This window comes from Lepidochelys kempii, chromosome 9 (assembly GCF_965140285.1).
Source record: "Lepidochelys kempii isolate rLepKem1 chromosome 9, rLepKem1.hap1, whole genome shotgun sequence".
NCBI classification, from domain to species: domain Eukaryota; kingdom Metazoa; phylum Chordata; order Testudines; family Cheloniidae; genus Lepidochelys; species Lepidochelys kempii.
Window position 1 is genome coordinate 11,404,847 of NC_136388.1, and position 21,446 is coordinate 11,426,292.

Here is a 21,446-nt window from a genome sequence, read left to right on the forward strand (position 1 = left end):
ACAGTGCATCCCTTCTCTATCTTGACCTGCTTATACCGTGCCAAATTCCAAGCATGCATGACTCCCGCTGACATATCATCTGATCTTAATTAAGTCAATTGGGGTTGTACATGCATATCTGAGGACAGAATTTGATCCATCCCTCTTTGCAGCTGGGAGGGCACAGTTACTTTTACATTATCTTGGCTGGGCATTGGGGAAACGCAGTGAGGGAGGAGGCAGGGTTTCAGGAATCCTCCTCTCAAGGCCTAATGGCTAGAATAGACTCTGCCCCCCTAGTGTGCACCCTCCACAGAGGACCATGATGGGAATATCCCTCTAGGGATGGAACTCTGACAACCCAGCTCAACCCTTCATATCACCAGCATGCTGCCATGCAAAGAGCCCTAGCTGAGCTGGGTTCTGTGCCATGCAGAAGTACTTAGAATCATAGACTAAGGTCAGAAGGGATCATTATGATCATCTAGTCTGACCTCCTGCACAACGCAGGCCACAGAATCTCACCCACCCACTCCTGTAACAAACCTCTAACCTATGTCTGAGCTACTGAAGTCCTCAAATCGTGGTTTAAAGACTTTGAGGTGCAGAGAATCCTCCAGCAAGTGACCCATGCCCCATGCTGCAGAGGAAGGCAAAAAAAACCCATGGCCTCTGCCAATTTGCCCTGGAGGAAAATTCCTTCCCGACCCCAAATATGGTAATCAGCTATGCATGTGCGCAAGACTAACCAGCCAGACACCCAGGAAAGCATTCTCTCTAGTAACTCAGATCCCACCCCATCTGACATCCCATCACAGGTCATGGGGCATATCTACTGCTAATAGTTGAAGATCAATTAATTGCCAAAATTAGGCTATCCCATCATATCATCCCTTCCATAAACTTATCAAGCTTAGTCTTAAAGCCAGATACGTCTTTCTTAAACATGGGAAACCAGAACTGCACACAGTATTCCAGATGCGGTTTCACCTTGTATAACGGTACTAACAACTCCTTATCTCAACTAGAAATACCTCGTCTGATGCATCCCAAGACCGCATTAGCTTTTTTCAAGGCCATATCACATTGGCGGCTCATAGTCATCCCTTGATCAACTAATACTCCGAGGTCCTCCTCCTCTGTTACTTCCAAGTGATGCGTCCCCAGTTTATAACAAAAATTCTTGTTATTAATCCCTAAATGCATGACCTTGCATTTTCCACTATTAAATTTCATCCTATTACTATTACTCCAGTTTACAAGGTCATCCAGATCTTCCTGTATGATATCCCGGTCCTTCTCTGTATTGGCAATACCTCTCAGCTTTGTGTCATCCACAAACTTTATTAGCACATTCCCACTTTTTGTGCCAAGGTCAATAATAAAAAGATTAAATAAGATTTGTCCCAAAAACCAATCCCTGAGGAACTCCACTAGTAACCCCCTTCCAGGCTGACAGTTCACCTTTCAGTGTGACCCATTGTAGTCTCCCCTTTAACCAGTTCCTTATCCACCTTTCAATTTTCATATTGAGCCCCATCTTTTCCAATTTAGCTAATAATTCCCCATGTGGATTTGTATCAAATGCCTTACTGAAATCGAGGTAAATTAGATCCATTGTGTTTCCTTTGTCTAAAAAATCTGTTACCTTCTCAAAGAAGGAGATCAGGTTGGTTTGACACGATCTACCTGTTGTATTTTGTCCCAATTACCATTGACCTCAATGTCCCTAACTACTTTCTCCTTCAAATTTTTTTCCAAGACCTTGCATACTACAGATGTCAAACTAATAGGCCTGTAGTTACCCGGATCATGTTTTTTCCCTTTCTTGAAAATAGGAACTATGTTAGTGATTCTCCAGTCATACGGTACAACCCTTGAGTTTACAGATTCATTACAAATTTTTGCTAATGGGCTTGCAATTTCATGTGCCAGTTCCTTTAATATTCTTGGATGAAGGTTATCTGGACCCCCAATTTAGTCCCATTAAGCTGTTCAAGTTTGGCTTCTACCTCAGATGTGGTAATATGTACCTCCATATCCTGCTTCCCATTTGTCGTCCTGCCATTATCCCTAAGCTCCTCATTAGCCTCATGAAAGACTGAGGCAAAATATTTGTTTAGATATTGGACCATGACTAGATTATTCTTAACCTCCACTCCATCCTCAGTGTTTAGCGGTCCCACTTCTTCTTTCTCTGTTTTCTTCTTATTTATATGGCTATACAACCTTTTACTATTGGTTTTAATTTCCTTTGCAAGGTCCAATTTTACATGGCTTTTGGCCTTTCTCACTTTATCCCTACATGTTCTGACCTCAATAAGGTAGCTTTTCTTGCTAATCCCTCCCATCTTCCACTCCTTGTAGGCTTTCTGCTTTTTCTTAATCACCTCTCCAAGGTGCTTGCTCATCCAGCTTGGTCTACAACTCCTGCCTATCTTGGGATGCAGGCTTGCTCATGTTGGTGATAATGCCAGGGAGCTTATTATGGTTGGGAAGAGATATGGCTCACATTGCAGAAGTCAGATGAGGTGGAGTTGAAACTAGATTTCAGAATAATACGATTTCCCACTCCAAGAGATTCACTGTATTTAATAGCGTGAAAGGACACAGATTCTGTACAAAGGAGATCACAGACAAACATGGTAAATGTTTTATTTTAAAAGATATAAAAACATTGATCTGTTGGCTACTGGGCTCCTAAGCTGATAAAAGTCATTCTTTTCCCATTTACTGTACCAATCTAGAATCAGTGTCAATCTAGTTGACTATCAGGATCATGGTGTTGCCTTTATCTTAGCAACTAAAAGGACATAATTCATTATTTAACAGCTTTAAATGAGTTCATTAACATTTAAAAGAAATTCAGCCTGCAATCTACTCAACTGCATTTCTGAAGGTTATAAAAATAGAAGGTTGGGGGTTAATGCTGAGTCAGTTTCTTATGTGACTGTTTGGTGAACTTTCACAATGTAACTGGAAAAAAATATTTTCTATAATAATAAATAATAATAATAATAAGCCTGTTTAGAACTTTGAAACAGACATGCAATAGGAAAATATTTTCCATGTGGAATATGTAGGTACTTATGTCCACCCTTTTGGTGATGCATTTAATTACATGCTGTAAGGGCTTTATGAAATAAGTGGCTTGTCAGCTGACTGTGGAGCCATGGGGCAGAGGAATGGGTAGGAACAGGATCTATAATTATAATTTAACAGACTCCCCCGCTTTGGGAAACAATTGGAAATATCTTGGAGGAAATCTAACAGCCCTTTCTGCATTAAAACATATCTTAATATTATTGTGTAATACTTTCTGTGTGTAATGGCATCATTGTGCTTTATACCATTACTCCACCAAGGAAAGACATTGGAGTACAACTGTATCTGTTTGAGTCTTTCTTCTAGCTTACATACCTGTCAAGGCTGTAGGTCTGAAAATATGGAAATATTATACAAACGAGCAAATGCCCTAACATGCATAATTGATGCATATGCATGACTTTATTAGCATCTCCCAGCTATCAAATTCATCAGTTTTCCTCCCTTCATCAACAGACCTATCAATTCCACCCTCATTTTTTCCCTCTTCTCACCCTCTCTCTGACTCCTCTTTCCTCCCTCTAATTTCACCTTCTTCTCTTGCTCTCCACCTCATTATCTCTGAATCACCCCTCAACTCTTGTCCCCTGCCCTCTGAGTTTCTCTTCATTCCCACTCAAGTTTCTGGTCACCCCTGGTACAGCAGTACCCATCCTCCTAAGCTCTGAGTCTCTTTCTCCCACTTTCCTAAGGGTTATGTGCTGAGAAGTGGGTGCCAGAATCTTGCTTGCTTTCCTAGCCTCCTGTGGAAGGTTTCTTGTCTCCCTTCTGCTCCCTGCTGCAGGCTGCAGCTCCCCTCACTGAATGCTGCCTTCAGCACTGGCTCTTTCTTGTGAATAGCCACAGCTTCTGAATATCTCTTCAGTGGTAAGGGAAGGGACAACCTGCCCACTGCAGGAGTGCAGAACTTGAGCTGATTTCAGGTGCCCCTGCCTGGGTTCCTAAAAGGCTGCCCCAAAACAGGAGATTCAAGCAGTCACTCAAGAGCCCAGAAGAAGGTGCCTGAAATTGAGAGACTCCCAGAAGACTTAACAGGTCTAAGCTCACAACTGATTCTAAGTCAAAACTTTCTTGTTTAAATGTAATTTCATTGAAATACGTTGTTTCAAAGCTGAAATGTTTTTAATTGAATTGTCTCGTTAGACTGACCTCACACTTGGTAAGGCAACTCTCATCTTTTCATTTATTTATACCTGCTCCTGTATTTTCCACTCCATGCATCTGATGAAGTGGGTTCTAGCCTATGAAAGCTTATGCCCAAATAAATTTGTTAGTCTCTAAGGTGCCACAAGACTCCTCGTTGTTTATAAAGGTTTTAATGAAGTTTTTGTCCAGAAGTTTTCTGAGAACCAGGGCTCTCTGGTCACTTCTGATTAGAGAGAGAGAGAGAGATGCTAATCAAAATATTTGGGTTTTCAACTTGAATACAGCCATTTCAACACAAGTCCATGTTGTGAAAAGAAATATATAGGTGGCCAGAAGGGACCATTATGATTATCTAGTCTGAACTTCTGTATAACCCAGACCACAGGACTTCCCCCAAAATAATTCCTAGGGCATCTTTTTAAAAAAAATCCAGTCTTAATTTAAGAATGGTCAGTGATAGAAAAATACACCACAACCCTTAATAAATTGGTCCAATGGCTAATTACTTTCTGAGCATTCAAAAATATTCAAAAGGCTTTATCATCATGCCAGTGCTGAACGAAACAAAATTTCAAAAGTTGCAACTTTTGTCATCCTCTTGAACTCTCTACCTAATACACACCACTACCAAAATAAGCAACTCATCAGAGAAGTCAAGCACTGAGTGGACACGGAGAGTGAAGTACCCAAAATATTCATACAGCTTTCTCTAGTGGCTGAGCCACACAGAAGTTAATAGTCTGCAACTGTTGCTAGCAGAGGAATTGCTACTTTATCTCAAATAGTAGAGGTAAGTACTTTTGGTGCTGGAAGCCTCCAGTTCTGTCCCTGTGGTGATTCATGGATGTCTTCAAGTGTCAGACAGCAACTATAAGCCTCACTATAAGCCAATGAATTTATAAAATACCGAGCATTTTTCAATACAAAACAAAGTCTGACAATGAATGCAGGCATTCAACAACAGACATTTCGGATTCAGTCTTTGTGAGAAACGAATACCTGTAGCCCCTTCTAGTGCCTTTAAAATTTCATTTTGGAATGAGAAAAGGAGTACTTGTGGCACCTTAGAGACTAACCAATTTATTTGAGCATAAGCTTTCGTGAGCTACAGCTCACTTCCTCAGATGCATATCGTGGAAACTGCAGCAGGCTTTATATATACACAGAGAATATGAAACAATACCTATTCCCACCCCACTGTCCTGCTGGTAATAGCTTATCTAAAGTGATCATCAGGTGGGCCATTTCCAGCACAAATCCAGGTTTTCTCACCCTCCACCCACCCCACACAAATTCACTCTCCTGCTGGTGATAGCCCATCCAAAGTGACAACTCTTTACACAATGTGCATGACAATCAAGTTGGGCTATTTCCTGCACAAATCCAGGTTTTCTCACATCCCCCCCACCCCCATACACACACAAACTCACTCTCCTGCTGGTAATAGCTCATCCAAACTGACCACTCTTCAAGTTTAAATCCAAGTTAAACCAGAACATCTGGGGGCGGGGGTAGGAAAAAACAAGAGGAAACAGGCTACCTTGCATAATGACTTAGCCACTCCCAGTCTCTATTTAAGCCTAAATTAATAGTATCCAATTTGCAAATGAATTCCAATTCAGCAGTTTCTCGCTGGAGTCTGGATTTGAAGTTTTTTTGTTTTAAGATAGCGACCTTCATGTCTGTGATTGCGTGACCAGAGAGATTGAAGTGTTCTCCGACTGGTTTATGAATGTTATAATTCTTGACATCTGATTTGTGTCCATTTATTCTTTTACGTAGAGACTGTCCAGTTTGACCAATGTACATGGCAGAGGGGCATTGCTGGCACATGATGGCATATATCACATTGGTGGATGTGCAGGTGAACGAGCCTCTGATAGTGTGGCTGATGTTATTAGGCCCTGTGATGGTGTCCCCTGAATAGATATGTGGGCACAATTGGCAACGGGCTTTGTTGCAAGGATAAGTTCCTGCGTTAGTGGTTCTGTTGTGTGGTATGTGGTTGTTGGTGAGTATTTGCTTCAGGTTGCGGGGCTGTCTGTAGGCAAGGACTGGCCTGTCTCCCAAGATTTGTGAGAGTGTTGGGTCATCCTTTAGGATAGGTTGTAGATCCTTAATAATGCGTTGGAGGGGTTTTAGTTGGGGGCTGAAGGTGACGGCTAGCGGCGTTCTATTATTTTCTTTGTTAGGCCTGTCCTGTAGTAGGTAACTTCTGGGAACTCTTCTGGCTCTATCAATCTGTTTCTTTACTTCTGCAGGTGAGTATTGTAGTTGTAAGAAAGCTTGACAGAGATCTTGTAGGTGTTTGTCTCTGTCTGAGGGGTTGGAGCAAATGCGGTTGTATCGCAGAGCTTGGCTGTAGACGATGGATCGTGTGGTGTGACACCATCACAGGGCCTAATAACATCAGCCACACTATCAGAGGCTCGTTCACCTGCACATCCACCAATGTGATATATGCCATCATGTGCCAGCAATGCCCCTCTGCCATGTACATTGGTCAAACTGGACAGTCTCTACGTAAAAGAATAAATGGACACAAATCAGATGTCAAGAATTATAACATTCATAAACCAGTCGGAGAACACTTCAATCTCTCTGGTCATGCAATCACAGACATGAAGGTCGCTATCTTAAAACAAAAAAACTTCAAATCCAGACTCCAGCGAGAAACTGCTGAATTGGAATTCATTTGCAAATTGGATACTATTAATTTAGGCTTAAATAGAGACTGGGAGTGGCTAAGTCATTATGCAAGGTAGCCTGTTTCCTCTTGTTTTTTCCTACCCCCCCCCCCCCAGATGTTCTGGTTTAACTTGGATTTAAACTTGAAGAGTGGTCAGTTTGGATGAGCTATTACCAGCAGGAGAGTGAGTTTGTGTGTGTATGGGGGTGGGGGGGATGTGAGAAAACCTGGATTTGTGCAGGAAATAGCCCAACTTGATTGTCATGCACATTGTGTAAAGAGTTGTCACTTTGGATGGGCTATCACCAGCAGGAGAGTGAATTTGTGGGGGGGGTGGAGGGTGAGAAAACCTGGATTTGTGCTGGAAATGGCCCACCTGATGATCACTTTAGATAAGCTATTACCAGCAGGACAGTGGGGTGGGAGTAGGTATTGTTTCATATTCTCTGTGTATATATAAAGCCTGCTGCAGTTTCCACGATACACATTTGAGGAAGTGAGCTGTAGCTCACGAAAGCTTATGCTCAAATAAATTGGTTAGTCTCTAAGGTGCCACAAGTACTCCTTTTCTTTTTGCGAATACAGACTAACACGGCTGCTACTCTGATACCTGTCATTTTGGAATGAGAAAGTATGTTTCTAGCATTGCCGATACACAAACATGCTTTTTCAGTTTAAGACAAAAACGTTTTTGGTGTTTAAATGCAGCCAAGGGGACTACATCCTCAGAGAAATAATCCAAATTGCCAGTCCAGTGGTTTTTTAGCTCCCTTGGGACCCCTAAAACACTGGCACTTTGTCCTATGGGGTCATTACATTTGAATGCAGTGGCATTGTTTGAAGAGTACCATATGGTTGATCACTCCTTTCACATTTATCTTCACAAGTAAGGGAGGAAAGTTATTCCCTTTCTCCTCAATAGGCAAGAAAAATTGCCATAAGAAATTACTAGCAGGTATTATATGTGCTTGTATTGGCCATGTCTGTATTTTACCTTTTTTTCTATAGTGTTCTTCATTAGTGAAACTGCTGTAGATTCTAGCTGTCGCAAAAGAAATGAGTTTAGGATGTATCGACACAGGCAGGTTGTGAATATTCCTAATATATCAATGAAACAGCACACAATTACTCTAGAAAAATATAAGAGTATCTCCCTACACCATTCACTGTAGACCAAATACTTCTCTCAAATAGACTGGTAGAGCCTTCCTGACTTCAAATAGAATTGCACAGGTCTAACGCAATGCTGGCTATGTGTGTGTATGTACTAGAACATAAAGAATAGTGGGGGAAATGTCTATGAACACTAGTTGACTTTGAAAATAAAACTCTCTCATGCTCATTTTTATGCAAATTCTCATACTCCAACTTCAACAGCATGAATATTCATGAAAAAAGTGAATTTTAAGCTCAAATGCTTCAATATTTGCCATAAGCGAATTTCAAAGCCCACATTAGATTAAAATTCTTACTATGTTACATTCAACATCCAATTAGGGAGTAGACAAAAATATCATGACTTATGTAACTCCAAAGTTCAGGCTTCGTTGAAGTTAGACTATCAGATATTTGCAAAGAACTGATCACAAGCTCTTCAGACACAATTTTTTTTTTTCAAATTTCAAACAAATCAGTTTATGAATTTCACTGTCTTCTCACAAACGGTAAGGCCTTTACAAGATGGCCATGTGTTTGTAAGAATCATACAGCTGTCCCAGGCACTCAGGCCTCACAAATGATCTGTAGTAGAAAATGATCATGTGCTCAAATATTAAATGCTGGAAAGAAGTTTTATACAACGTGAACAAAGTTGCTAAATTATATGTTTTCACTCACTGAAAAATGCTCATGCTGTCCTGAACCTTAAATTAATATTCTTTTACAGTAGCTTAATTAAATCCTCATTTAACAAGTATCACATTCTTTGTAAGTAGTGTGACTTGTACTGAATTTAATTTGGCGCTATTCAGAAACACCAGCTGCTAAACCAGTGGATTTCCCTACAGAGTGAGTTTGCAAAATCTGCACACTCCTGTGGAAATGTCTATTACCATCCATTCTCTCAGCCTGGGAGAACCTGCAGAAATCATTAGCAAGTTTTTAGCTGATCCTATTACAATATGCAAAGTGCTGTGGAAATACTCTTAGTGTATTGTTTATCTTGTTTTGGAGATATTTCCTAAAAAGGAGTGGTTTAGTCTTAATTGTACCAGACAACAAAACACTGATATACTCGTCAGTTTTACCGCTACAGTATATTGCATGAAAGCAAATCATATCTTTTCCCTGCACCAGTTCACTCAAGACAGTATCCTTGCTTTATATGCAGGTTTGCATGCTTGCATCACGATTGTTAAATCTGCACATTGCTGACAAAAGAGGTATTTGTGAAACTCATTCACTGAGTGATCAAAATGCTGCATAGATGAGAAATTAATTTACCTCAGGTCGCTGAGTTATGATGAACTGTTCATTATTAGGAGCTTGCAAGTGTAAAATTAGCTTTCCAGAAGAACTATAATGCTCAGCACCAAGCTACTGTAACAGACAATATGTACAGCAATCCAATATTGCTAAGAAACAACACTTAACAATGGAGAACAACTTAACAATGGAGACAGCCAAATAAATAAGTACACATTTTAAAGCAATTCTTCCATGATTATGTAAAGGGCTGGCTCTACGTTTTTTGCCGCCCCAAACAGCACAAAAAAAAAATAACAACCTGCCGAATGCACCGCCAGCGGAGAGAACAGGAACATTAGAGGGAGCTGCTGCTGAATTACCGCTGACGGCGAGACCCAAGTCAGAAGAGTCGCAGCCGAATTCCCGCCATGGGAAACAATGGAGAGGAGCTGCCGCCGAATTGCTACCCCATGAACAGCACTTCCTTAGCTGGTGCCTAGAGCCGGCCCTGATTATGTATATATTAATCTCTGTGTTTAAAATATTGTAATTAGAACCCAACTGATTATCATTTCAATTATAGCTAACGAACTGCAGTGTATTAACCATTTCTGTGCCCTAGATACAGAGACTAAAATTGTTTGGCCCCTCCTTTCTACAGGAGAGGGGAAAATAATTGATTGTGTCCCGCAGGACATAATCAAACTCACTCATGCTCCTGCAAGCTGCCAGAGGTGCTGCTGCCAAAAATTTACAGACAGGCAAAATTTCAAGTATATACAAGAATGCCCTGAATACAGTGACCAAAACATTTAAACTTGGACACCTAACATTAGGCACTGAAATCCATATTTAAGCACCTAAATATGTGGCCAGGTTTTTGGAGGTATTGAGCACCTGCATCTCCCTCTATTGAAATCACTGGGAACTACAGCTGCTATATTCTGCTCCGCCTCTCCTATCATCAAATATGTCGAAAAGCTAAGTTCTGATTCCACAATCTTTATTGTATGTCATGAGTGTACCAGTCAGAAATAAATCAACATGGTTCACCCATGCTCTTGTGGGGTTGCAGTTCAACTGAATAAATTGTGTTTTGACTTCCAAACATAGCAAATGTGAGATGAAAGTCACTGATGGAAAAGCAATACAGTATCCTAAGATGTCATTTTTACTGAGTTTCTATTCTGACTATTGCCACACTTTTAAAGTGATGAAATATGTGGTGTATGATATCAGCCATTCACTGGGCTATTTTTTTAAAAAGTTGATAGCAGGCACTAATGTGAGTATCATGACTCTTTTCAGGCAGTAGGTGAAACCTTGAAGAAAAAGTGGCTCTGTCTTCAAAAAAGTGACCTGACCTTTGCTTTGGTGGGTTTCTACTGTGCAAGAAATAAAAAGCACTGCATGCTTTCTGATGCATCCTTTTTGAGCTAATAAACTACTTCTCTATAGCATTCAACACAAAAGGATTAGGTTTCTGAAAGTCAAATAGCATGTTACTAATGCTAGCTAAATAGTAGCTCCACATATTAAAGAAAATATTTTCATGGATTTGTAACATATCAAATGAATCATGAATAAATAAATGTTTGGACAAGTACCTTTGATATGCTTAGCACTTAGAACTCTCTTCTCATCAAATAAGAGAGAATATCCTAATCTGAAGTACACTTTACAATGCCTTTTGCAGTTCTTTGGATATCAAAGGAATTAGAAATTGAGCATGCCTATGTTTTATGACACGTATGGTATGAGAACTTCTTGCAGCATGCAAAGAACTCTCTCTAGGTTGACTGCAATGCGTTGCACAAATATGTTAATTTGACCTTGTTTTCCTCATAAACATTGTTTTAAAATTGCGATAGTATTCATGTTTTTGAGCTGTGAACGATTATACGGTATTTGTGATATAAAAATTACATCACATTGGTATCAATAAGCAGTATCCTTCTCAGGACACAGTATACAATGATATTTTAAGTCATTCTTATTATACTGTACTGTAGTTAAAAAATACATTCAATAGACTCTTAATGAAATGTATGTAAGCTTATGGCAAAATTCTGAAGTCATGGAGCCAGATCCTTCAGTCTTTGTACACCCCAAACTCCCATGGACTTCAATGGAGTTTTGTGAGTGTAACTCAGGTCCACTACTCTTCTCTCCCTACACCCTCAAACATTGACTGACACTTACAGAAGTTCTCTACATACAGTGAGAGCAGAGTATCAGAGACTCACGATCTACAATGTAGATCCAAGAGGAGAATTTTGCCCTTATATTTAGAGTATTTAAAGGAGAATTTAACTTTCATTTTACGTAAGCTCTAAATCTTCATAACAGTCTGATTTCTTTTTGTCTATAATCTGATTTGAGTAGAAAGCATGTATATTTCAGCTGTAAAGTTGCCAGTAACTACAATTAACTAGTGGTGAAGAAATTAAGGGCCTGATCCTCCATATATTACTCATATGAGGGCCAAGTTCTGTGAGATTCTCAGCTTCCTTCACTCCTGCTGATGTACTCCTGCGAGGCCTCACAAGACTAAGGCAGTTTGTAGTCCTATTGACTTCAGTGGAGTGATTCATATGAGTAAAAGCTGCAGGACGGGGCCCCAACTTTGTTATCAATTAAGTTGTTGGGTTTTTTTGTTTGCTTGTTTGGTTTTGGCATTTTGTTTTTAACAGTATATGTGTATTTTATTTTCAACAACAATATACTTTTACTTCCAGCGTAACACCGTCATTTAATTACTGGATTGTTCTGGGGTGTATATTTTGTAACCAGTAACAAAGATTCCTCCTGACACAAGCCATTGTTGATTTCACTGTTGTAGGGGAAAGGCTCTAGGGCGGCAGATAAGGCTGTTGCCATGGTGATGAAGGAGATACCGAGGGAGGAGTCTGCAGAGGAAAAGCCCCTCCTTACTATGACATCACAGGTGGGCAGAATGTTAGGATTCCAGTAGGCAGCTGACATATGTTAATCTAATGAAGAATGTAATTTAACTAGCAGATAATCATTAACATTCTTGAGTCAAAACTTAACAGGCAATTATAGTTTTCCCAAAAAAAAAAGCTATTACAAAATGCCACATATATAAAAAAGGAAATGGGGAGAAATTCATTCATTGTTTAGGTTTTCAATTGGTGTATATTAGTTTTAGTAATTCTGCTTGAGTTTGACCCTTCAGAAAATATTTTATACAAAATTAAATTTTGTGTCATCGTAACGTAATATAGAAAATAATAGCTTATGGTAAATAAATTAACTGCTTGTGCTTCGGAGCTTTCGAACAAAAAATGCAAATTTTCGAACAAATTATTTGTAGTAAGCACAGTATACATATGTCAGTTACCAGTAGAGTATTTTAAATTGATTTTAAAGGGTCAAATATTATTCATGCTGTCAATATAACCTATCATAATATATATATACACACATTCATACGTACAGTATGTATATATAAAATCATATATAACAACCACTAGATAGTGGTATCATTTATAAACACATAAAATCCCTTAAGTTTTCACTAGAATTTAACTCATATTTCGAATTAGATTATTTTACATACTTCATTGTTTTTATCTTTGTAAAGCCAGTAAATGCAAGAATACAGGTCCATTACCTGAAACTTGATAGGTGGTAGACTATAAGTAATGAAAATGACACAAATGTATAATACATCTGAATTGGACAATTTAAAAAAAATCCTGTGGATAACCAGCATCTTTGGCTTAAATTTAGCAAATTTTCTCCAGCAACATACATAGTAATAGAATTTAATACAATTACTTGGTTTGATGCTTACTATTTAACATATAAGTATACAAGCTTATTCATATTCAACAATAGGTTTGATGTCATACATCACATGGCCTTTCTTACATAAAAATAATCTTCAACAAAATCCAAAAAACCTTTTTTCTACTGTAGGGTAATAGATATTTATGTTTAAAAATAATATGTAACTTGTAAAATGCCAGCACAAGCTTACCTTATAGCCGGTATAAAATGTATTACACTAAGTCAATTAATTAATAATAGAATTTTTGATCATTAACATGTTCCTATACATTGGAAAACATTTCTGTCAATTTCCTCCCAAACCTCTGTCAAATGTTGTATTATACTTGTGATGTACTGTATTAGTTAAAACATGATTGCATGAGGGAATAGGATGCTTTGTTTAATAAATCATATTCCAATTTTACACTAGCCAGTTTATGAATCACAAATATTGAAACCAGGGGTGAAACCCTGGGCCCCTTGAAGTGAATGGCAAAACTCCCATTGACTTCAATGGGGCCAGGATTTCATCCCAGGTTCATAACATGTTTGATGCACTATTTGTATTGGTTGTTTGTCAAATTCATTCAGCAATAGTTGGTGACCATTTTTCTAAGTAAAATGCTTGTGTTTATTAGTCAGTGTAATTTTTTCCACTACACACAAGTACCTACTTCCCTGCTATGCACTATTGGGGTGCACAAGCCAAAAGGAAGCAGAATCAAGTGAAAAAGTGAGTATTTTCCATAGCCACCTCTGCATCATGTATGTGTTATGTACAGTAAATGACCATATCATATTTATCATTTGTATCCTAACTTTCTGGATGTGTTTCTGTTTTAAGATTCTTGTGTCTTTAATGTCTCTGTGCAAACCTCTTGTTCAGATCATTCATTCAGAATACTGTGTTGCTATATGGCAATATACATTCGGCCTCTACTAATGGTATACAGATATTTGTCCTGATTCTTCACATGATGAGAGAGATGGATGTGGCTGCAGCTCACGGGATATAATATGTATATCAAATGGAAATAATTACTAATTACCACTGGCCAAACTTTCCAAGTCAGGTCAAATTTAGGTCACAAGAGTAAGGTCTAGTCTTTCAGAGTTTCATCTACTAGTCACACAGAGTCAGCATTGAAGAATACTGTGTAGCTGTGTATTTTTTGTAACTGTAATGGTTATCTGAAGATGTCATTTCGAGCCTGGTCTTGCAGCCCATCTCCTGTGCAACTCCCATTGAACTCAGTGGGAATTCTGCATGTGAAGTAGCTTCCAAAATACATGCAATTCCTACTTAAATAGACCCATTTGTTTTCATAATGGACAAAGTGCTCAGTGAAACTAGGGCTTACCATGCTTGATTTGTGAAGAAAACTCAGATGAGATCAGTGGTGTCTACAGTATAGATATGAAACATACAGTCCCTGGATTTTGTGAGAAATTGCCAATTATAACGTGTGAAGGTGCTTTAAGTAAAGCTTCAAGGAAGCTCCCTCTCTCCTCTTCTCCCTGGAAAATACCATATACATTCACTGAAACACAAGCTGGACACACATTCACGCTCAATTATTTTTATGCTCCTATCCAACCTCTCCTCGGAAGAGGTGACACTTATTTGTTGAGAGAAATAATCACTGTACATTTGAAATATTTTTTTTCAAATTCATGGATACAGCAAATATCACTTTACCGTAAGTTACAAAATCAAATATAATCACAGATCCTCTGCTCCTATGTATTAGCATAGCTATGCTGATTTACACCACCTGCGAATCTGGCCCATCGTCTCAACATTAAGGAACATACTACACTAGCAGTAGGATACACTAGATGATTTAACAGGTCTTTTCAGTCTCTACTTTCTGTGAGTCTATCTCAATTTTTTCAGTGAAAGTCCCTTTATTGGCATAAGAAGGCATTCAGAAGTATCCAAATTTAATATATCAAGTATCAATGCAGAGAGCAGGGTTTTAGTGTTAATGGGATTTGGTAGAACGTGTCTCCATTTTATTTTACTGTCTCCCTGTCTCTTGGTAAGAAGGTTCAAACAGAGAGAAGACAAATTTTTTAAAAGTGCATTTGTTATTCATGGAAGCTAGAAGCTAGAAAAGGGGAGAGAGAGATGTAATATATTTACAGAAAATCATATATTACTGACTGCAGCTGAGTGAATAATGGAGAAAATTGTTTATGAATATTCATGTGAATTCAAAAGTAAATTTCTATTGACCCTCTTTGCAAGTTTTGTGTGTTCACTTTTTAGAAACATTTGAGCACTTGAGAGTTATTTACTAGCAAGAATAACTATGAAAAGTTCATTTTACACTCAAATATTCATTGTAAGACACATTTTGAATTGTACAATCAACAGTCAGACTCACAATTCACTCTAGGTCAGTTAGAGATTTAGGCCCTGACTCATCAAAGCACTTCAATACGTGCTTAATGTTAAGAATGCAATGAAGTGTTTTGCTGAATAGGGAAGAAGTTAAGCATATGCTTAAGTGCTTTGAGGCCTACCCTAAGTGCTTTACTGAACTGGTAGCTTAATTCACCCAATCAGGGAACAGAATCAATACCACATGATTAACTAATCAATACAATGCAATTTTTGAGTAGTCACAGTCAAGTGATTATGAACAATCTACAGATCTAGAATTATTTTTTGAGGAAATTCACTGATGGTTTTGAACAGTGAATAAATGTAACAGTCATAGAACTGGAAGGGACCTCGAGAGGACATCTAGTACAGTCCCCTGCACTCAAGGCAGGACTAAGTATTATCTAGACCATCCCTGACAAGTGTTTGTCTAACTTTCCCTTAACAATCTCCAATGATGGAGATTCCACAACCTCCCCAGGCAATTTATTCCAGTGCTTAACCACTCTGACAGTTAGGATGTTTTTCCTAATGTCCAGCCTAAACTGCTCTTGCTGCAATTTAAGCCCATTGCTTCTTGTCCTATTCTCAGAGGTTAAGAAGAACAATTTTTCTCCCTCCTCTTTGTAACAACCTTTTATGTACTTGAAAACTGTTATCATGTCCCCTCTCAGTCTTCTCTTCTCCAGACTAAACAAATCCAATTTTTTCAATCTTCCCTCATAGATTATGTTTTCTAGACCTTTAATCATTTTTGTTACTCTTCTCTGGACTTTCTCCAGTTTGTTCACATCTTTCCTGAAATGTGGCACCCAGAAATGGACACAATACTCCAGTTGATGCCTAATTAGCATGGAGTAGAGCGGAAGAATTACTTCTTGTGTCTTGCTTACAATACTCCTGCTAATACATCCCAGAATGATGTTTGCTTTTTTTGCAACAGTATTACACTGTTGACTCATATTTAGCTTGTGGTCCACTATGACTCCCAGATCCCTTTCCGCAGTACTCCTTCGTAGGCAGTCATTTCCCATTTTGTATGTGTGCAACTGATTGTTCCTTCCTAAGTGTAGTACTTTGCATTTGTCCTTATTGAATTTCATCCTATTTACTTCAAACCATTTCTCCAGTTTGTCCGGTCATTTTGAATTTTAATCCTATCCTCCAAAGCACTTGCAACCCCTCCCAGCTTGTATCTTCCAAAAACTTTAAAAGTGTACTCTCTACGCCATTATCTAAACCATTGATGAAGATATTGGACAGAACCACACCCAGAACCCCCACTCATTATGCCCTTCCAGCATGACTGTGAACCACTGATAACTATTCTCTGGGAACAATTTTCCAACCAGTTATGCATCCACCTTATAGTAGCTCCATGTAGGTTGTATCTCCCTAGTTTGTTTATGTCACAGACTCTTTGTGAACAATTTGCCAACAAGAAAAAAATGGCAAATTATTTGTTGAAAAATAATTGCTCCATTGTGTTCATAACTAAAGCAGATGAGGTACGCAGATGTAGTTCATGCAAGTTTTGCAGAGACACAGCTCTGTATCATTTTATTATCAGAGTGCAACATACAGCTGAAACACATATGCAGATTTTTGCACAAATAAACCTATGGAAGTTCAGCATAAAACCAGAGATAACATAATATCTAATTCCAAAAGACCAAAACCTGACCTGTATAACCAAAGAAAGCCTTAGTGGTTCCCCCACTGTCCCCTGTCAGCTGTTCATATAAGGTATGATCCTGTTCCTGGGAACTCACAGGCAACACTTCCATTGACTTCCAGTGGGTGTGAGATTGAGCCCATACAGAGCCTTGAAGAGACTCTTGCTGATACATGCTCTGCAGAGCTGAACCTTTCCATTGTTATCACAATGCACAGGAAGGAGAGGAAATTTTGCCTTCCGAAGGACAGGTTGATCCTGGAACAACTAAATCACAGATTTCTAAATTTTTGCTGAATAGCACCTATAAGGCCACATTCTAGTTCATATGAGGAAAGTGAAATATCCTTCCCCATTTCTTAAAAGGGCACACACCACATATTATGCATACTCTATAAGCAGCATTAGTATGTGATTTCCTTATTTCCCCTGAGAATAGCCCTCTGCACCGTCCTCTCATGGGGCATTCTATTACCACTAAGAGTAGGAATAATTTTTTGGACAAAACTACACATAGACATAATTGCTGGTCTAGTCATCTTTGTATATGTTCTTGGGTTTATATGTAGACCACACCCACTTTCTCTGTGGCTGTCCCATTATGCCTTTCCATGTTGTCACCCCCAGGTGACTTGCCAGATGGTTTGTGTGTGTCTTTTTGGAGGAAACAGAATTAGGGTTGTCCGCTTCAACTATAGACTCAAACTGCTACTGATAGATTCTTCCTGGTGAGCCATGTACACACAGCAGAAAACCTATCACATAATCATAGTTTTCTATTTAAAATCTGAGCAATCCCAGCTGTTCTGGATAACTCAGAACATCTTATGAGCTTCTTAACTTTTAGATTTGCAGAATGATTTGTAGCATCCCTTGTATGAAGGAAACCACACCACTATGGAAGTATTTAATTAATATACATTATTAACAGGCACTATGTAGAATGGCAAAAATTAAAGTCAGTAAGACTAGTTATATTGGGGTGGAGTCTCTTCTCTTACATTGGTGTAAACCAGGAATAACTCCATTAGAATTAATAGCATAACAGTACTGGGATTGTTTTCACACTACAATCAGGCCTATTTACATAATCATACAGAACAAAAGTTGTCTTGAAGTGGCCAAATCTGTTCTCTTTAGAGTCAGTGGTAATTTTGCCACTATTTCAGTGGGAGTAGCATTGGACTCATATAACAGACCTTTGCAATATGCTCAATACTTATTTGTATACGATGTTTTAAAGGACTAATGACATATAGAAGATGCTATTAATGAATTTAGTACTTCAAAGCTATGTAGTCCTATCTGTTTTTAAGTTATCTACCAGTAGCAACACATTAAAAAATTAAATTAATTTTCCCCTTTATATTGTTTCATATAATATTAGCCACATAGCATAAGCTATATAACTTTAAAATGCTGTGAAAACAAAATATGCAAGTGTATGTTAGGCATAAATATTAACTGATCCTACTTTGTATCTCTAAGTTAAATATTATTAAATTTATTTTAGTATTATTGTTTTTAGACAAATATGTATGATTTCAGCACAAACATTCTCATGAGAATAATAAAAAAATGTTGCCTTGACAACATAGTTTAAAACTCATAAATTGGCTGCCTGCCTAGTTAAACAGACTTTTCCATCACAAATTAAACAGACTTTTCTGTCACATAACTTAATTTTACGTTACCAAGGGAAATAGTGAGACTTTAAGATCATTTATAATATATCTTTGTATGGGACTCCATTTAACAAAAAAGGAAGAGATAAAAATAGAATGTTATGAAACAATATAATTATGTTTAAAAATGTCCTGACTGTTATTCTGTGGTCATAAAAAGATCTGAGAAAGCTATATGCAGCAAATAATATATTAGATTCATTTAGCCTCTTTTTCTGTTCATGAATTATCTGTGAATAGGAATCAATTTTTACAGATTTGTTTGTTGATTTATTTTAAATAACAAATACTTTATGCAAACATAATTCAGTCTCTGGGATATTGCAAACTATTTACTATGGCTATTGCTTTGAGTATTTCTTATTTCTAACTTGCTATTTGCATTGTGCTACTGGTCACCTGAGTTGCATGGTGCAAGTAGAAAGACCCACAGAGAACTTTCAAGTTAGCCGTATGACCATTTCCACTGCCAATACCTGTGCAAAGCCATCTCCTCTACGGAGAAGGGCTGTACAATTTAATAGAAAATGACAAACCTGCCATCAGTTTCTATGACAACCCTACAAAATTTAACAGAAAAGTATATTCCTGCTATAGAATTCTACAGGATGGTTAAAAAGAAAACCCATAAAAAGGATAGTCTCTATTCATTCTGTGGTCAACATTGTTATAAATGCTATACTTTACACTCATTTTGCTCAGGTGTAGATGACAACACAAGGCGCAAGACAATGGAAAAATCAAACCCGATGGGTTTTTACAGCAATTTCTATAGATGCTATTACATTGCCATAGAAACCAATTTAAACAAGACCTGTCTTTTTTTTTCTTTTTTTTTTTTTTTTTTTAAGGATCACACTGTTCCAGCTCTCCTGCCCCACAATTTTTATACTGTGGGTGCTGAAAGCCATTGAACGAAACTGTAAAAGCTGTATGCAATGGAAACCACTTCAAGCCTGGAGATATGTCAGCACCCCCAGCACCCTTAGTTCCAGTCCCTATGCTGTGGGGGCTACTCCAGCCCTGCAGGTGTGGGGAAGGAACCAGCTATTCCACCAATGGTGAAATTACAGTGATAGGTACATGGTTATAAATACCGTACATGAGCTAGAATGAGTACAGGATAAAAGTGCCTGTGTTTAAGGAATGCACTTGCAGTATTAGCAACATTGTGAAAGATCCAGAAGGGAAAAATCTACAGCCTTTTGGAGCATTACAACAGCTGGAAATCTATGTATGTTGATTCCATAACACAAAGAACAGAATATTGTAATGTAAAGTTTACAGACATAGGTTCTAAACTCGATTGCTGGACTAAGGAATCAGCTCAGGTAGTTTAGGCAATTAAAGGAACTATGAAAGTTCCTTTAACTAAACACTAAACTGGGAGGATGACACTAAACTGGGAGGAGTGGTAGATATGCTGGAGGGTAGGGATAGGATAAAGAGGGACCTAGACAAATTAGAGGATTGGGCCAAAAGAAATCTGATGAGGTTCAACAAGGACAAGGGCAGAGTCCTGCACTTAGGACGGAAGAATCCCATGCACCGCTACAGACTAGGGACCGCGTGGCTAGGCAGCAGTTCTGCAGAAAAGGACCCAGGGGTTACAGTGGACAAGAAGCTGGATATGAGTCAACAGTGTGCCCTTGTTGCCAAGAAGGCCAATGGCATTTTGGGCTGTATAAATAGGAGCATTGACAGCAGATTGAGGGATGTGATCATTCCCCTCTATTTGGCATTGGTGAGGCCTCATCTGGAGTACCGTGTCCAGTTTTGGGCCCCACACTACAAGAAGGATGTGGAAAAATTGGAAAGAGTCCAGCGGAAGGCAACAAAAATGATTAGGGGGCTGGAGCACGTGACGTATGAGGAGAGGCTGAGATGACTGGGATTATTTAGTCTGCAGAAGAGAAGAATAAGGGGGGGATTTGATAGCTGCTTTCAACTACCTGAAAGGGGGTTCCAAAGAGGAAGTATCTAGACTGTTCTCAGTGGTACCAGATGACAGAGCAAGCAGTAATGGTCTCAAGTTGCAGTGAGGGAGGTTTAGATTGGATATTAGGAAAAGCTTTTTCACTAGGAGTGTGGTGAAGCACTGGAATGGGCTACCTAGGGAGGTGGTAGAATCTCCTTCTTAGAGGTTTTTAAGGTCCGCTTGACAAAGCTCTGGCTGGGATGATTTAGTTGGGGATCGGTCCTGCTTTGAGCAGGGGGTTGGACTAGATGACCTCCTGAGGTCCCTTCTGACCCTGATATTCTATGATTCTATGAAAGGAAGTTGGCTTCATCTTTGCTGAATTTAGATAAGTGAGTACCGGAAGGTTTGAAGAACCTTTGCACCTTATATGGTGCAAACAAAGAAAACACTAGCTCTTTGCCAACAGCATAGTTAGGAGTTCCAAAATAAATGTACCAGATATTTCAGTAAATGTTATCTGGGCTGTACAAACTCATTATAAAGAAGAAAAACACCACCTTTGGAGTTTTGATTTCTTCTACAGAAAATGCAAAGCTCTACAATTAAGACACAGCACTGAATAAAAAGAGAAGAGATGAAAGAATGTATAATTC

The 21,446-nt window shown here is 38.6% G+C and overlaps 1 protein-coding gene across 3 annotated transcripts in view; it reads left to right on the forward strand.

Moving 5' to 3' along the window:
* Positions 1 to 21,446, forward strand: part of PEX5L (peroxisomal biogenesis factor 5 like) — a 199,542-nt gene that overhangs the window by 82,730 nt on the left and 95,366 nt on the right. For 2 of the 3 annotated variants that reach the window (XM_073359307.2, XM_073359305.2), the window contains exon 2: positions 12,168 to 12,272. The exons of the other annotated variant lie outside the window; for it this stretch is intronic. In XM_073359307.2, the coding sequence (XP_073215408.1) occupies positions 12,168 to 12,272 (105 nt within the window). The remainder of the gene's footprint in view (positions 1 to 12,167; positions 12,273 to 21,446) is intronic. 3 annotated transcript variants of the gene reach the window in all.